At 36.6% G+C, this 15,101-nt stretch overlaps 1 protein-coding gene across 3 annotated transcripts in view; it reads left to right on the top strand.

Moving 5' to 3' along the window:
* Window positions 1-13,549, top strand: part of LOC113226348 (integrin alpha-PS3-like) — a 42,986-nt gene extending 29,437 nt beyond the window's left edge. The window contains exons 15-20 of one of the 3 annotated variants that reach the window (XM_026458934.1): window positions 785-1,138; window positions 2,410-2,494; window positions 2,577-2,639; window positions 4,989-5,115; window positions 7,013-7,197; window positions 13,287-13,549. In XM_026458934.1, the coding sequence (XP_026314719.1) occupies window positions 785-1,138; window positions 2,410-2,494; window positions 2,577-2,639; window positions 4,989-5,115; window positions 7,013-7,197; window positions 13,287-13,490 (1,018 nt within the window). In that variant the 3' untranslated portion in view covers window positions 13,491-13,549. The remainder of the gene's footprint in view (window positions 1-784; window positions 1,139-2,409; window positions 2,495-2,576; window positions 2,640-4,988; window positions 5,116-7,012; window positions 7,198-13,286) is intronic. The other 2 variants (XM_026458935.1, XM_026458936.1) reach the window with 2 other exon arrangements.
* The last annotated feature ends 1,552 nt before the right edge of the window (window positions 13,550-15,101 follow it).

Below are 15,101 nucleotides of genomic sequence, written 5' to 3'. Positions count from 1 at the left end.
ATGTGGTTATAGTTTTGATATTAGTGATATCGTATTTTTTTCTTATGTGTTCTACTTTTTTAAGTAAATACTGTGGTTTATCAATAAATAAAATTAACTTACTTTTATAACTTAATAATTCTTTATCGCACAAATAAATTACATTATAATAATAACCCACACACTCAATATAGCCCCGCAATAGGGAAAACCCTTTGTCGCACGTGTCATGGACACACACATAGACACAAATGACACCCAACTCACGAGAGAAATAAATGTAGGCCATAACATTTTCCCGGCCTGGGAATCGAACACAGGAAGGCATGGTAACCGTTCGGCCACGGAGGCAATTGAAAGTTACAAACTTGCTTGTGATAGGTTTAACTGCCTCCGTGGTCCAACGGAAACCGCGCCGCGTTTTCACGGAGGGTACAGAATTCGAGCTATTTCAATCTGGCCATTGCTGAATTTAGTTTTAATCTTTGTAAACGGAAACTGTTATAATTGTCACGCTTAGCCCACAGCATCATAACTTTTTTTTTAACACCAAGCGATGCCTATCCATAACAGTTGCAGTGGCTATCAAAACTTTAAATCGGAAAAATCTTAGGGGTACTGCCACTGCGCCCGTTACCCTGAGACTTAAGTTAACTAGTCCCATTTGCTTTCACCAGCACCTTTACCCTTCCAAACCTGAACACAGTACTAAAGCTCACAATAGGTAACGTGATGGTACTTCGCTGGACGGACTTTTTCACAAATTTGTCCCAACATTATTTTGTAGTTAAAAATTTGGTTTCAGCGTCTACGTTCCAGGTACAAATAATCGTCTAGGCGTCAAAATCACAGTTACTAACCAGAAAGAACCGGCGTACGGTGCCAAAGTAGATATCAAACTTCCGTTACCACCAAAAAGAGTCGGAAGTCTTTGTAATTTAAAAGATTTATTGATGACATGTGACGTCCCAGCGCCTCTAGGCAGAGGAGAGTCCATAGATTGGAATATTGAACTAGAGGACCTGAAAGAGACTGAAAAGAAGGTACTTAAACTTGAAGCTGAATTGAAAGATTCTCTTTACAGAACTAACGTTAGTGATGGAAAAATTGTTGAGACGTTTATAAATATCGTACCAAAAGCCAACTTTAGTCTTGCTGGGTAAGCGGTCATCTATAATTATAACTTGTTTTATTTAAAAAACCCGATCTCAAAAGGTAGCTTCGTTTTCGCTGTACAGTCTCCTCATGATAACTGAAACACAATATTAAAGTCCTCGTCAAAACGAATAATATGAGCCCAAACACAAGGTAGCTGCTGTACACCGTTGAGGAGTTCCTCTCATCTGTCTGCCATTTCCATTATCAGATCATCTATAGATCACTATAACATTTTACTTTCATTAGAATTACATCTATGCGCTAAGTTTTATTGAAATCGATTTTCGGAAAGTGAGTGAAATACAATATACTGGATTCATTGTCTAATTTGCCAGCCACCTTTAGGGCGCGTGTATACGCTAAGAAAAGTCGCCGGGTCTATGCAAGAATTCGTGTCGTTTCTATACACGAACGTAAAAACTGCCTCGGCGCCGGACAAGAAAAAATCTTGTCTACCCCCGACGCGACGCGCTCTACCGCTATTGCATAGGGCGCATTGTCAGTAAACGAACATTTATGCGCGTCGATTGATTTTGCAAAGTACCACTGTTGCATCACTAATTTGATTGCGAGTAATAAATGCATGATTTATTTATAAGTTTAGTAGGGGAACGACCCGTATTGTGGGACAAAACCTTAGAGATTTATAAAGATAAACGAGGTACTTTTGAGGCATGAAGAGAAATATTTATTATTATATATATATAATCTGCAATCACCTTTTTTTATTAGTAGGCATCACATTTCTTCATACAGTCGGTAGTAAAACGACCTGGAAATGCAGTGACACGTTCTGCCCGAAAGCATTCGTATCGTGTACACACTCATTATTTTCTTATATGCAACAGATACGAAGACAAGAAAAATTTTCGTGGCTAGATCTGACAAAATTCTTGTCCTGTACAAGGCCATTCTCGTCTTTTCTGTTGCAGACGCGACGAATTTCTTAGCGTGTACACGCGCCGTTATCGTGATTACTTACACACGGCAACTTTAGCAATTTCACGAACGCGCGTTTGCATCGCTACACTTGGTATTTATAGACGATTGCACCGATGCAAACGCGCGAGTGTAACTGTGTATAACCGCTCTTAAAAGGTGAAATATCTTCTTCAAATTTGAATAGGACAATTACTGAGGTAAATGTGGAAGCGTAACGCTTCGTGCGAGTCCTTGAAATATCCAACTTGTACAAAGTACGAGAGGAGGCCTGAGCTTAGCAGTAGGATCATATATAAGGATAACTATTTAAAACTATACATCTGTTTTCAGGAAAGCGTTGCCGAACATTTCTATATCTGTTACGAGAGAAAAATTCTACAGTAACAAAAACCTTACATTTGCGCATTATTACGAGGTACATTGAAGTGTTATTATAATCAATATTGACTCTAATTGACCGGGTATATAAACCAATTTTTGTTTATATTTTGTTTCAGATTTCAAGCAGTGGACCTTCTGACTGGAAAAGATTAAACTTTAGCATTGAATTATCTGAAAATGTAAGTATTTCAGGGTCACTGTGTTTCCATTGGTTTAGACATTGCAATTATGATAATATTTGCTCATCGAGTATATAACCAGAAACGGAGACGACGAAATAAGGGCCATATATTCCTGGTAACACATTAACGATACAGCTCTTATAAATATCAACTCTCGTTTGCACTGAAACATAGACAGGCGAACTACTGACCTGTATGTACGTCTCCGTATATTCCAAAAAATATTCTGTATTTATTAAAATAAAGATAATATCTCTAACAATGCCGTGCTGCTCTATTCGGAGGAATGGGAAAAACAGCAAAACATCTAATTACAAAACAGACAGAAACACAATTCATCGGTAATTAAATATTAAATATGTAATTTTGCATTTTACGTCCATTATAGCAAAGCTCAAGTTAACTGGTCGATTTGAAGTAAACAGTTGACGACGCCCATTGACGACACCCGTCAATTGTTTCGAACTCGGGCTAGCCAATCGGAGCGCAGTTGTCATGGTAATGATATGGCAGAATAGTTTTCAAACAAATTAAATGACATTTCGTCTCTATTTCTGGTTATATACTCGATGTAGTTGCTATTCTGTTAAAATCTAGTTGCAATGGCAGTTCCACGGAGACTTCACTGGAATGATTATGAGCTAAAATTATTTTGTGAACTTTGACAAATATTTTTTTTATAAAATCTAAGTGCGCATTTGACCTCCATCTCACCTGATGGAAAGTAACGATGAGGTCGACGATGGAGCTTGCACACCAAAATAATGCTTATTCACTCTCGCCTTAAAAAGGCCCAAGATATAACGTTCAGGGAACAAGTCAGCAGGCAGGGAATTCCACTCCATAGCCGTTCGCCATATAAATGTGGAGGCGTGACACTCCGTGCGATTCTTTGGAATATCCACAACATAGGGGTGGAACCCAAGCCTACGCCTAGTCCCCCGGTGATGGAATGGGGAAGGCAGAATTAAATTGTGTAATTCCATCGCACTCTCTCCGTGATGTATCCTGTAAAATACCGATAAGCAGGCAACTTTACGGCGGTGTTCAGTGTTTGCGGCTTCGCCTCCACTAATTCCGTGTCACCTATACGCCTATTGGCACGATTGTCTACTGAATCTAAAAAATGAATACGCGTATCAATAAATGGCATTGTATGTTACAAACTAAATTATAAATTACCGCTTGCTCCTGTAGGTAGATGTCGCTAATCCTAAACAAAATATAAGAATAGCCGGTACCATCCATAAATACCTGTGCAATAAGCGCCATCTAGTTGATTTGTTTGTTATCACTAGAAATTATAGCAGCTTTGATAAATTGCAGTGTGTCAATGCTAAACAAATTAGTTACAGAAATAGCTATTTGGTACTGGTCGCGACAGCTGGTGTACAAATAGGTACTAAATACCATCTTGTATCGCAATTAGCAGACCTCTACAGTTATTGGTCCATGGCCATTCTATAACACATGGTCTGATATTCAGTATTACGGTAGACGCCGTTGCTTTTTTTATGACACCAAGTGACGGGACGAATGAGTCATGCGCCTGGTGGTTAACGACATGCCTATTCATAGTAGGTGCACTCAGTGCTATCAGAATTTAAATCGCAAAGACAAGCACAGCCGCTGACAAAATTGACAAGGCCCATGTAATTTCACCAGTAGAAATACATAAGGTGGCAGTACTTCCCTGGACGAACTCTTTCACAAGGAGCTCTACTTCTACTAAGATGACGTTTATAACCCTCGAGTAAAGGTCGAGGTCGAGGTCGAGTAAAGGTGGGAACGAGTGCCCGACCCTATATCATAATTCATTAAATAACTTTAATTGTGCCTACAGTTCTATCAACGATCACACGTAACCTGGCACTTATAACAATATCTTCAAAGGAAATGAAACTATTTTTCCGGGTTTAAATCGCGTATATTTGTTTTTTCAAACAAACCGACGTTTCGGGCTCTTTACAGGTACCATGGTCATGGTTGACAACCGGAAAAATAGTTTTATTTCCTATTAGTAATAATCGCGAAAACCTAAGAACTCGATAAAATCTTTAAATATAATTACTTCCAATCTACCTGCTTGAAGTTCATTGGATTAGATAACGTTATATTCATCAACTGTTGTACTTCCCTGGATGAACTGCAACAATTATTATGTTTGATAGGTTTAAGATGTTTTTAAATTGATCCAATTAAAAAGAGTGATTGATTCAATTAAGAACCGTGATTGATTCAATTAAGCAGCGTGATTAATTCCATTAAGCTCCTCTTGATAAAAATAAAATTTACTTCATTGTTTGCATGAGTTAAGTTTGATTCAAAATTATTGGTCTTTTTCAGGTGTCCTTGACAAATATAGTCAAAGATTGTAAGCAAGAGAAGAATATTCTCAACTGCACTTGGTTTATGCCGGCTTACGTTACACGTGCTTTACTATTAGCGTTGAAGTTGGATTTGGATAAGCACGGTAACCTTTTCTTCTTATAAGTTACTATTACCTGTCATTTAAAGATGTTAAATTTTATTAACAATGCCAATTAAGCCGTAGTAGCTTAATGGTTTGACCAGTCACCTCTCAAGCAGAGGTTCGTGGGTTCGAATCCGAGATTGCACCTCTGAGTTGTGGAAATTATGTGCCTAATTTAATTTGAAATTTACCATGAACCTTTAGATTAAGGAAAACATTGTGCAACTTAATTATGTGTGTCTGAACTTCTTATCCGCATTGAGCCTGCGTCTGCCCAGCAGTAAGACTATATAGGCTTACTGACGTTATTATTACTAATTAACAATGTCAGACATATGGTAAATAACGTGCTAAACAACTACACCAATGACCTGGTCTCAAAGTAATTCCCTGCACTATTAATAGCAAATCAACGGCATTCACTTCAGAGCAATACCCAGAAGACTCGGAGATTTTAATTCCCCACATTGGTCTTATTAGGAATCGAAATCGGGATCTTCTCATCTAGCGCCCATGGTGCAAACCGTTGGACCTACGATGTTGTCAATATGACCCAAAGGCTTCCAACAGGGAAAGCTTTTTAGGTTATTAACTATTTCAAGGTTATATACTACCCAATTTCGATGAGGGTAATCTTAGTAATGATGGCTTAGAGCCAACCGTGACCATGGGACTTGTAAAGGGCCCGAAACGTCGGTTTGTTTGAAAAAACAAATATACGCGATTTGAATCCGGAAAAATAGTTTCATTTCCTATGGCTTAGAAAGTTTCAAAGTTGAAAAATTATATAGAAGTGTCATCGATGTTACATAGCATACCAAAGTTCAAGTCGATAGTAATAGAAGTAGATAGTAGTAGTAGAAGTAAAACAAGCATTCATTGAATGACTGAAATTTGGATTTTTTGGATGAAATTGGGAAACGAACTGATGGTCTTTAAACAGCTCATGAAAAATGCAACTGTCTAGAAATTTTGCATCGCTTAGTGCTTTTTAACGAGAGTGCACTGATGAATTATTCAGCCTTGTCCTGCCTATCCTTTCCTGCTCCAAAGCTCGCGTACGGGTCTACGTAGTCACCGTTTTGCAACTTGCCATATTCTATCAAATCCACTTTCCATTTAACATCAGGTGGATCGGAGTCATCCGCCTGTCATTTATCCGCTCACGCGATGCGCTCCTCCTACCGCAAAATGGCAGCTATTTGGTTTCGCAAAATAGAAAAGGATTCAGTTTAAATACAAGTTTTTATAAATAAAAATTATTATTCTGCATTGCTAAATAAATACCCTCCGTACTACCAACAAAAACATCTCAAATAAAATGCAGTAATACACCGCAAATCCTCCACTTAAAAAGCACTAATGACATTTTTGGTGTACTTGAATAAATATGATAATATTCCGTTTGAGTGGTTCTAACGTTTACCATGAAATTACTCCTTAAAGTATAGTTTATAAACATTTATATTCAGGGTAAACTTAAAAAAATGCTACTTACGGTATGTTTTCAATAAATAAACACCGAAATCACCAGCCCAAACAATAACACACACGATTATCGTGATGTATTTTTGAAGTTGTTTATTTTTTTTAAATGACAGACCCAGACATTAAAAACTTTATGGTTTACTAGAGTAGTTACCGAAATAGCAATTAATATTAGTTCTTTTACCTGTTATAACTTCGATATCCAATAAATCGGTATAAAATCATCACCGGCACCTCTAGGTGTAGTATGCGTCTACGGCTGCATGTATCGCGTGAGCGGATATATAAAAAACAAAGTTAAGAACCATACCGATTGAATTACACTGCAAATAAAGGATTCAAACTTTTAGCGTCCCTTTATATCCATCGATGGTTAAAAATGTATGCCCATATTAAGTTTTTATTTCAGGTCGTTTATTAGAAGAACTAGGAAAATTCAACGCGACAACGATTTTAAAGTCAACAAGAGATCGTCAAACCGTCTCCGTAACGACTGTTCTTATTCTGGACCCAGCCACTCCTATTTGGCCTATTATAGTAGGGATTATTGCTGGAGTTTTGTTTCTGGCTGTTATTGTTTATGCACTTTATAAGGTAAGCTTAACTACAGTTGTCACAATTAGATGGGAAAGAACATTGACTTACAAATAAATGGACGACGGGTCTAATACAAAAACCACGAAAAAAATGTCCCAAGACAACCTATTTAAACGTAGTGACATATAAAGGAATATGTAAAACGTTGAATTTAGATTGTAATGTCATTGCAGTACTGTCTAATTTTGCTTGCTTCGCTGTCAGTCGAACAAACGAAGACTAAAGCGTGAATGACGCTCTGTATACGATTTTAACGCCCTATAAGTTCGGACACTTTTTAGCGCGGACCCGACGTCCATATAATTGTAAGTCAATGGGAAAGAAAGAAAGAAAATATATTTCTTTGATTACCAGACAAGGAAAAAGGAACGAAACAGAAATAATTGTTTTTTATAAAAAAAAAATATTGAAACCGGTTTAGAGGAAAGAGCGCGAAACCGGATTCGTCCCCTAGGTTGTAAATTTAAATGGAACCAATATCCATATGGTACCCTTTTCCTACAAACAAAGTATCATCAAAATCGGTTCACCTCCTTGAAGTCGGTTAATAATAAAAACATAATCAAATACATTCATACGTATGATACAAGCAAATAATTATATAAAACAAAGTCATCATTCAAACCAAATTACATTTAAATACAGATTATTTACATAAATGAATAAATATTAGACATCACGCACATTGCCCTGTTCTAACTAAAGCACTTGTGTTATGGAAATTGAGCTATTAACATATTATCTGGATTCAGCGAAAGCAGATCTGGACTTCTCTATAAGCGGTTTTTTTGTCTCGTTCAGTTTCAATTTTATTGAAGCAAAATTTTCAATATCAACCGGAATCTTATTATAGAAGTGTACACATTGCCCTTAATTGAGTTTGTGACTTTTTGAAGACGACTGTCAAGAACAGTCAGTTTATTTTTAACCGACTTTACAAAAAGGAGGATGTTCTCAACTCGATAAGTCTTTGTGAACCGATCTTGATGATTCTTTTTTGTGAGAAAGAACCTCAAAAATTTGTCCCATTTAAATTTGAAGAAAAAATTCCACCTCTAAGGGTAGCAAAGTAGGGGATGAATATGTTCTCGCGCTCTTTCCGGTAACCGATTTCAATAAAACTTGGCAAATTGATCTAATTCCACGAACTTTTGATCCCGGATTTTTTTTTTGAGATTATTGTTCCTCGTATTAATATTATTGCCGTCATTATTTTTCATAAATGGCAATCTTAAACCAGATTTCATTACGATGAACCATTGACTTACAAATAAGTGGACGACGGGTCTAATACAAAAACCACGAAAAAATGTCCCAAGTCAACCTATTTAAACGTAGTGACATGTAAAGGAATATGAAAACGCTAAAACGTTGAATTTAAATGGTAATGTCATCGCAGTACTGTCTAATTTTGCTTGCATCGCTGTCAGTCGAAAAAACGAAGACTAAAGCCTGAATGACGCTCTGTATACGATTTTAACGCCCTATAAGTTCGGACACTTTTTAGCGCGGACCCGACGTCCATATAATTGTAAGTCAATGTGATGAACATTTGAAATTCTATGACATTACAAATGTTGTTCTACCTATGATTCTTCTTTACAGTAATAAGTACACTTTCCCTGGCATATTCAATAATATTTAACTCGTGTCTCACCTGTATATTATTGTAATACATGAATATAATATAATTAAATATACATAAATAACGCACACACTCAATGCCCCGCACTAGGGAGACCTTGTATCGCGGGTGATATGGACCCTGAATTACATCCACCCGTTCGGCCACGGGGGCAGTTAATAGATCATCAAAATTATACTTAAAGGTTTGAAGAAGTTCACCACAGTTCCACTCCAATATTATTTTAGATTTTTAGCTTTACCCGAAAAGCATAGTTTATATGTACAAAAACATTTCATTTATATACGAGAATATATTACAAGGTTAAGTCATGCAACACCTAAAGTTACTGTATGTTAAATAACCAAAAATAAACTAACATTCAGAATGTAAAGTCAAAGTTGAACCGCAATCGTATTTGAATCACGTCGAAGCCTTTTACTCTTGTGTGAACAGACAGACAGACGAGTTAGTTTAAGTTCTTCAAGCTGTGTGAACTTTAAACTTTTCCTGCATATTAACTAGGGAAAAATAAACTTAAGGCGTACCGGACGAAAAAAATACAATGAAGAGAAGTGAAATTTTTTGAGAAGTTACTGTGATTGATGGATCATCATGGACTCGAATACGTTCCACTGTTAGAGTACAGAATATAGCACAACGTGCGTTGGGCACAGTGTAGCTAGATGGTTACATTTCTTAACACTTTTCTTAACATTTGAGAACGTTAACTCAATTATATTTGTTATCGCAAAACGATTAAGAAGGCACCAAAATTAGACAATAAAAGTCAGAGATGACGTTGAAATTGACATTACAAAGTAGAGAAGTGAAAAATGAAAAAACTTTGCACACACAGAACAACAAATACAGTAGACGTGGTTAGTTAGCGTCGACGTGAGCCAACTTAAAGGTCTCGAAAGACCTATGTGAGCTAAGTCCGCCATTTTTGCTTTGTTTACGGAGTGGTCGTGTCATTCTTTCAAATCCTAGAAAAATATTGTGTTGTTCTGGAATGCAAAAATAATAGCCGCACCAAAAATTTTACCCGTGGTGGTATTTCATATCATCGGAAATCCTTAATTTAACAAATTTTCAATTTTCTGTTTATCGAAACATTTTTTTTATTATAAGAAACGAAAGTAAAGCTTACAGCCCTGCAATATGGTCGCTTCTTTTTTGGAGAACTAAATTAATAACTCAAATCCGTCGTCGTTCAGCAATTAACCGCTAGATGGCAGCACATTGTTTGAAATTTCAATATAATATCAAAACGTCATAACTTCCAATAATAGGTATTGATTGTATTGAACTTTCAACGATAATGCCAACGGAGTAAAGTTTAAATTATATTAATAATCCAAAATTTGTTATTTCTTTTTAAATTTGAAACTACGACCAATCAATATCAAGATTTTGTAGTGTTTTTTTAAGAATGTGTGAGTTTTGGCGACATCGGTTCTAATAATCGAGGCTCAAGGCACTTCCGTTGTTGTGTGCGTCATGTAGTTCTAGTTTATATTGTAGTACACGCAGCATCACCTCTCAGGTGTTACAACGCCGGCGCAACGCATAATACAGCAAAATAGTACATTACTGCAAAGGTCGGGAAGTAAGGGATTGTTGGACGAGTGAGTTACTTGTATTAATTAATACGAGTCAAGCAATCCCTATTCCGGCCAAGGCGTGTATAGTGCCTATCTCAAACAATGCGAGGAAATAATAAAAAAGCAAAGAGAGGAAGGTGTATAATAAAAAACAAAATTAATTAATATTAAAGGTATTATATAAATACATTTAATATTTTCTATGTCCTTTGTGGTGATATTCGTGAGCTCTGTACTCCTGCATGCACCGTTTATCCCTAGAATTAGAGCAACCTGAAACAATCAAGGTTTATTATGCTTATTTACAGTATCGGAACTAATATCTTTCAATGTTACACGTTACAATATATAATACGAACAAACCTTACCTTAGTTGCTATTAATTGAAAGTTTCATAAGTTTTCATGTATCTTGTTTTGCTCATAGCCGGCAACAAGTTTTCCGTCGCTAATATTGCCTCAATTTAAATAAGGAGGAATACAATCCATTACTGTATTTTCATTACCGCTTGTCTCAATTATTTTCACGACGAAAATACAAAAAAGACGCAAAAAACAGAAAAGAATACCAAAGCACTTTATTTTACCGCCTTTTTCTTTTTTTTTAAGTAAGCGGTTTAGTTAGGTATTTTTAATTCTCGCAATTACTAACACTGGGCTTGCCTGTATGAGCTTTTGTTTATATAGCTCATCCAGATTTGAAAGTTTAGAAAAGTTCGGACTTACTTTGCAGGCCTTGGCCGGGAAGAAGTCTCACGGTCCCTATATGACTAACTTCTCGTGTTCGTTTTTTGAAAGTAATGCAAGCATTTCCGAGCATGTTTGAGAAAATGTAAATTTACATCTAACGAAACGTATTCGATTCAAGAGCCCTGATAACTCTGGTTGGTCGCTTTCCACGTTTTCCGAAGCTTGTAAACCTTCTTCGAAGTGCAGATTTGATCACGAATGCACGTAACTTAGAAATTAAAGTCACGTTTACCTGAAAATTGTTATAAAGAACACAGTAGCGGGTAGTTTGAGACCACAAATCTCAATTATTCTTCACTTATCTCACCGTCCAACTTAGATGGTTTCTTATGGCGGTAATTGTCGTAAAATTGTCAGTCAAATGAGGGACTTTTGTTCGACCCCAACGCTCTCTATTTAAATGATGGCAGCTAAATCTGCGATTGCTGATGTGTCGGAATTGAACATTAATAAGTTAAACTAGAGAGAAATTATGTGCCACGGACGCGATTTTGATTCTATACCTTCACAATTTCGTAGTAGTAGAGCTCCTTTTGAAAGAGGTCGCCCAGGGAAGTACTGCCACTATACTAATTTCTGCCGCCAAGCAGTAATGTGTCAGCATTACTGCGTTTCAATTTTGAAGGGTAAAAGTGTTGGTGTAATTACAGGCGCATAGGACTTGTCAACTTACGTCTCAGGGTGACGGGCGCAATGGTTTGCACGAGCATAGTGTGCAAATACAGTATATATAAAAAATATGAAATCTTTGCCGCAGTTCGGAAAAACAATGATTCAAAATTCATTCTTGTAACGCCTTAATAACCTGTGCAATACAAAGAAATGAACAAATTAAAAAAAGAAACGAAAAAAAAACTATACCAAAAAGTAGGTTAAGGCGAGGTGCTGCAATGCGAGCCTAAATTTTAAGAGGTGCGTAAGGGGGTCACCCCTGGCGTCCCGCAATCCGCGCGCTGTAAATTATTAAGAATAAAATAAGAACAGGGGGAGAAAATTTGTCACAGATCTGGGGGTCTACTTTCGTTCTCCGTCTGTCTGAAACAGTTACTGACAAACAACTAATAGTCGACCAAGTCAAAACACAATGTCACATGTGAAGCTTCATTCGCATCATGCATCTTTTTAACTTGGTCGAGTATTACTTGTTTCACAGCAATTGTTTCGGACGGATGTCGAACTCAGAGCGAGATTTCAGGGCCTGACGTCGACAAGCGCCCGATGGTGACTGACGGGCGCCAGGCGGCGCGGTGTTTCGTTAAACCGCTGAACAATTTGCAAATTTTGGGATATATATGCATTTAATAAGAAATGGGGCTTCAGTTGAAAATCAAAATTTAGCAGGTTCTCTGTAGTACTTAAAGATAAATTACCTTAGTATTAACACTAGAGCTCCTTGTGAAAGAGCTCGTCCAGGGTAGTACTGCCACCTTACGTATTTCTGCCGCCAACCAGTAATGTCAGCATTACCGCGTTCCGGTTTTGAAGGGTAAGGGTGCTGGTGAAATTACAGGCACATGGGACTTGTCAACTTATGTCTCAAGGAGACGTGCGCAGTGGCCAGTGTATTTTATCTGCCTCAGTGGCCAAACGGTTACCATGTCGGACTGCCACGCAGAGGTCCCAGGCTCGATTCCCGGGCCGGGAGAAATATTTGTATGGAGAAACATTTATTTCTCTCGTGAGTTTGGTTGTAATTTGTGGTTGTCTATGTGTGTGTCCATGGCACCCGCGTCATAGTGTTTCCCTAGTGCAGGGCTATGTTGAGTGTGTGCGCTATTATAATAATAATTATTATAATTATCACCAGGCGCACGAGTTGTTCGTCCCATCACTTGATGTTATATTAAAAAAAACCTTCATATAAAAATTATTTTATTCGAATAGAGATATTTTATGTTTAAATAATTCTTAAAATAATCTTGTAACAAATTAGCACATTCTTTAGACAATATCCTTCGGTGTATCGTATATTTTTAGTAAGACCGTTATTTAACACCAAATATCTGAACAATTTGATCTAGCAAATCTGTTTTGGCACTTATCTCCTCCGGTGACTTAGAATATTAATGTAATAAAAAATAAATTGAGCTATTCTTCTATTTCCAGAGAGATTTCTTTTCAAGAACAAAAAGAAATGAACTGAAGCGTCTGCAAGAAGAAAAGCCTCCTGAGGAAGCCAGTACATCCAGCCGCCAACTCAGATTGGAGATAAGTGAAGAATGTGCAGTCCACGAGTCTACCGACCGGCTTCTAATTGACACTGATGACTCTAGTAGAGAGCTGATATTAGCTGAACTGGATTCTGACTAACTAGACACAATAGAATTATTCAAAATTATACTATTTATATTGTTACTAGGAAATTAACTAATCTATAATGATATTGATTGTAATAAATATTACTATATTTTCCTATCATGATATTTATTTATTTTTGTGAGAAAACTCCACTAGTTTGTCATAATTCTTAAGAAAGATCCTGCGATCCGGATGGATTCGAACCAACGTCTTCCAGCAAATCGAGTCCTTATGAATTTTTCTATGTGCTTGATGCACATAGAAAAATTGATCTTCGATTTTGGTTTTTAGCGAATTTTTTGCCTTAGCGCCATCTTTGAGAAATCTATTTCTACACTCAGGCAGGTACCTTTACCTCTAAAAAAAAAAAAAAAAATAAAAGGTACCTTTACAGCTACCAGCAGCTGACTAGAGATGTGAGATGCCACGATGTTTGTCCTCCATGAGATTCAATTAGTTTTGTGAAATGACTCCACTAATTTGCTACTATTATTAATACAAATATCAAACACAAAGAAAAAATCCTTCAATGTGACAAGATTGAAACTGTGTCTGTTTTCGCCAAACCAGGGTAACCGTTCTATCAACCGAACTACAGTACTCGAGTTAGCAGGCCCTACAAAATTATTTATGCGTTAGCTTGATTTTGATTTCAAAGGCTTTTTTGCCGCAACGCCACCTATGAGAAATCTACGAAAGTAGTAGAGCTTCTCTTGAGAAATTCATCTAGGGAAGTACCTACTGCCACCTTACTCCTGCCACCAAGCAGTAATATCAGCATTAATACGTTCCGGTTTGGAAGGGTAACGGTGCTGGTGAAATTACAGGCACATGGGACTTTTCAAGTTATGTCTCAGAGAGACGCAATGACAGTGCCCCCTAAGATCTTTGCGATTTAAAGCTCGGAGTGGCACTGCAACTGTTATAGATAGGCGTGTCGCTTACCACCAGGCGCACGACATTATAAAAAAAAGTTATAAGACGTGAATTTAGTCCAAGTAAATATATCGTTTAAAATTAGTTTATTTGAATTTCACACAATTGATGAGCACCCGTTTATTTACAAAGAGATAAGCAGTACACAGAAAAAAAGGATTTCTACTAATAAGAAAGAGCAATTTCTCAAAATATTTGCTAATTCTGAAAAAAACATTTATTAAAAGTAATAAAATATTGTCATTACAAAAATACTGCTTATCTTTTTCTAATACAATTTTGCTCTTAACTTTATTCTAACTTTGAGACAAATACGTTCACTACAAGATTTTATTTCATTTCTAATCAATTAATTGGACATTACTTACATCAAGAAATTTTTACCTCTTACATCAAATTTAAATAATCTTAAATTAATTCAAAATTTCTTGCGTGTATTTTAAGAAAATATATTCTTAAACAAAAAAAGAATTAGTTTTCTATTCAGATTAATATTCTAAATTCTAGAGTATATTCTTAAAGCAACATTTCGTTGCGTTTTCATAGTCAATGTTGTCGTGACATGTCGCCGAAGGCGCGCGCGGTAACCATTACTTTTACTTGTGCTTGTAATCATAAAAATCATAAACAGTCATTTATCCAAAGAAACAATGCGTAGTATCTCTAGTTTGTTAGGGTGTTATTTAT

Source organism: Hyposmocoma kahamanoa, unplaced genomic scaffold, assembly GCF_003589595.1.
Source record: "Hyposmocoma kahamanoa isolate Upper Pololo Valley unplaced genomic scaffold, ASM358959v1 190, whole genome shotgun sequence".
NCBI classification, from domain to species: domain Eukaryota; kingdom Metazoa; phylum Arthropoda; class Insecta; order Lepidoptera; family Cosmopterigidae; genus Hyposmocoma; species Hyposmocoma kahamanoa.
This window is presented reverse-complemented; position numbering and strand designations above follow the sequence as displayed.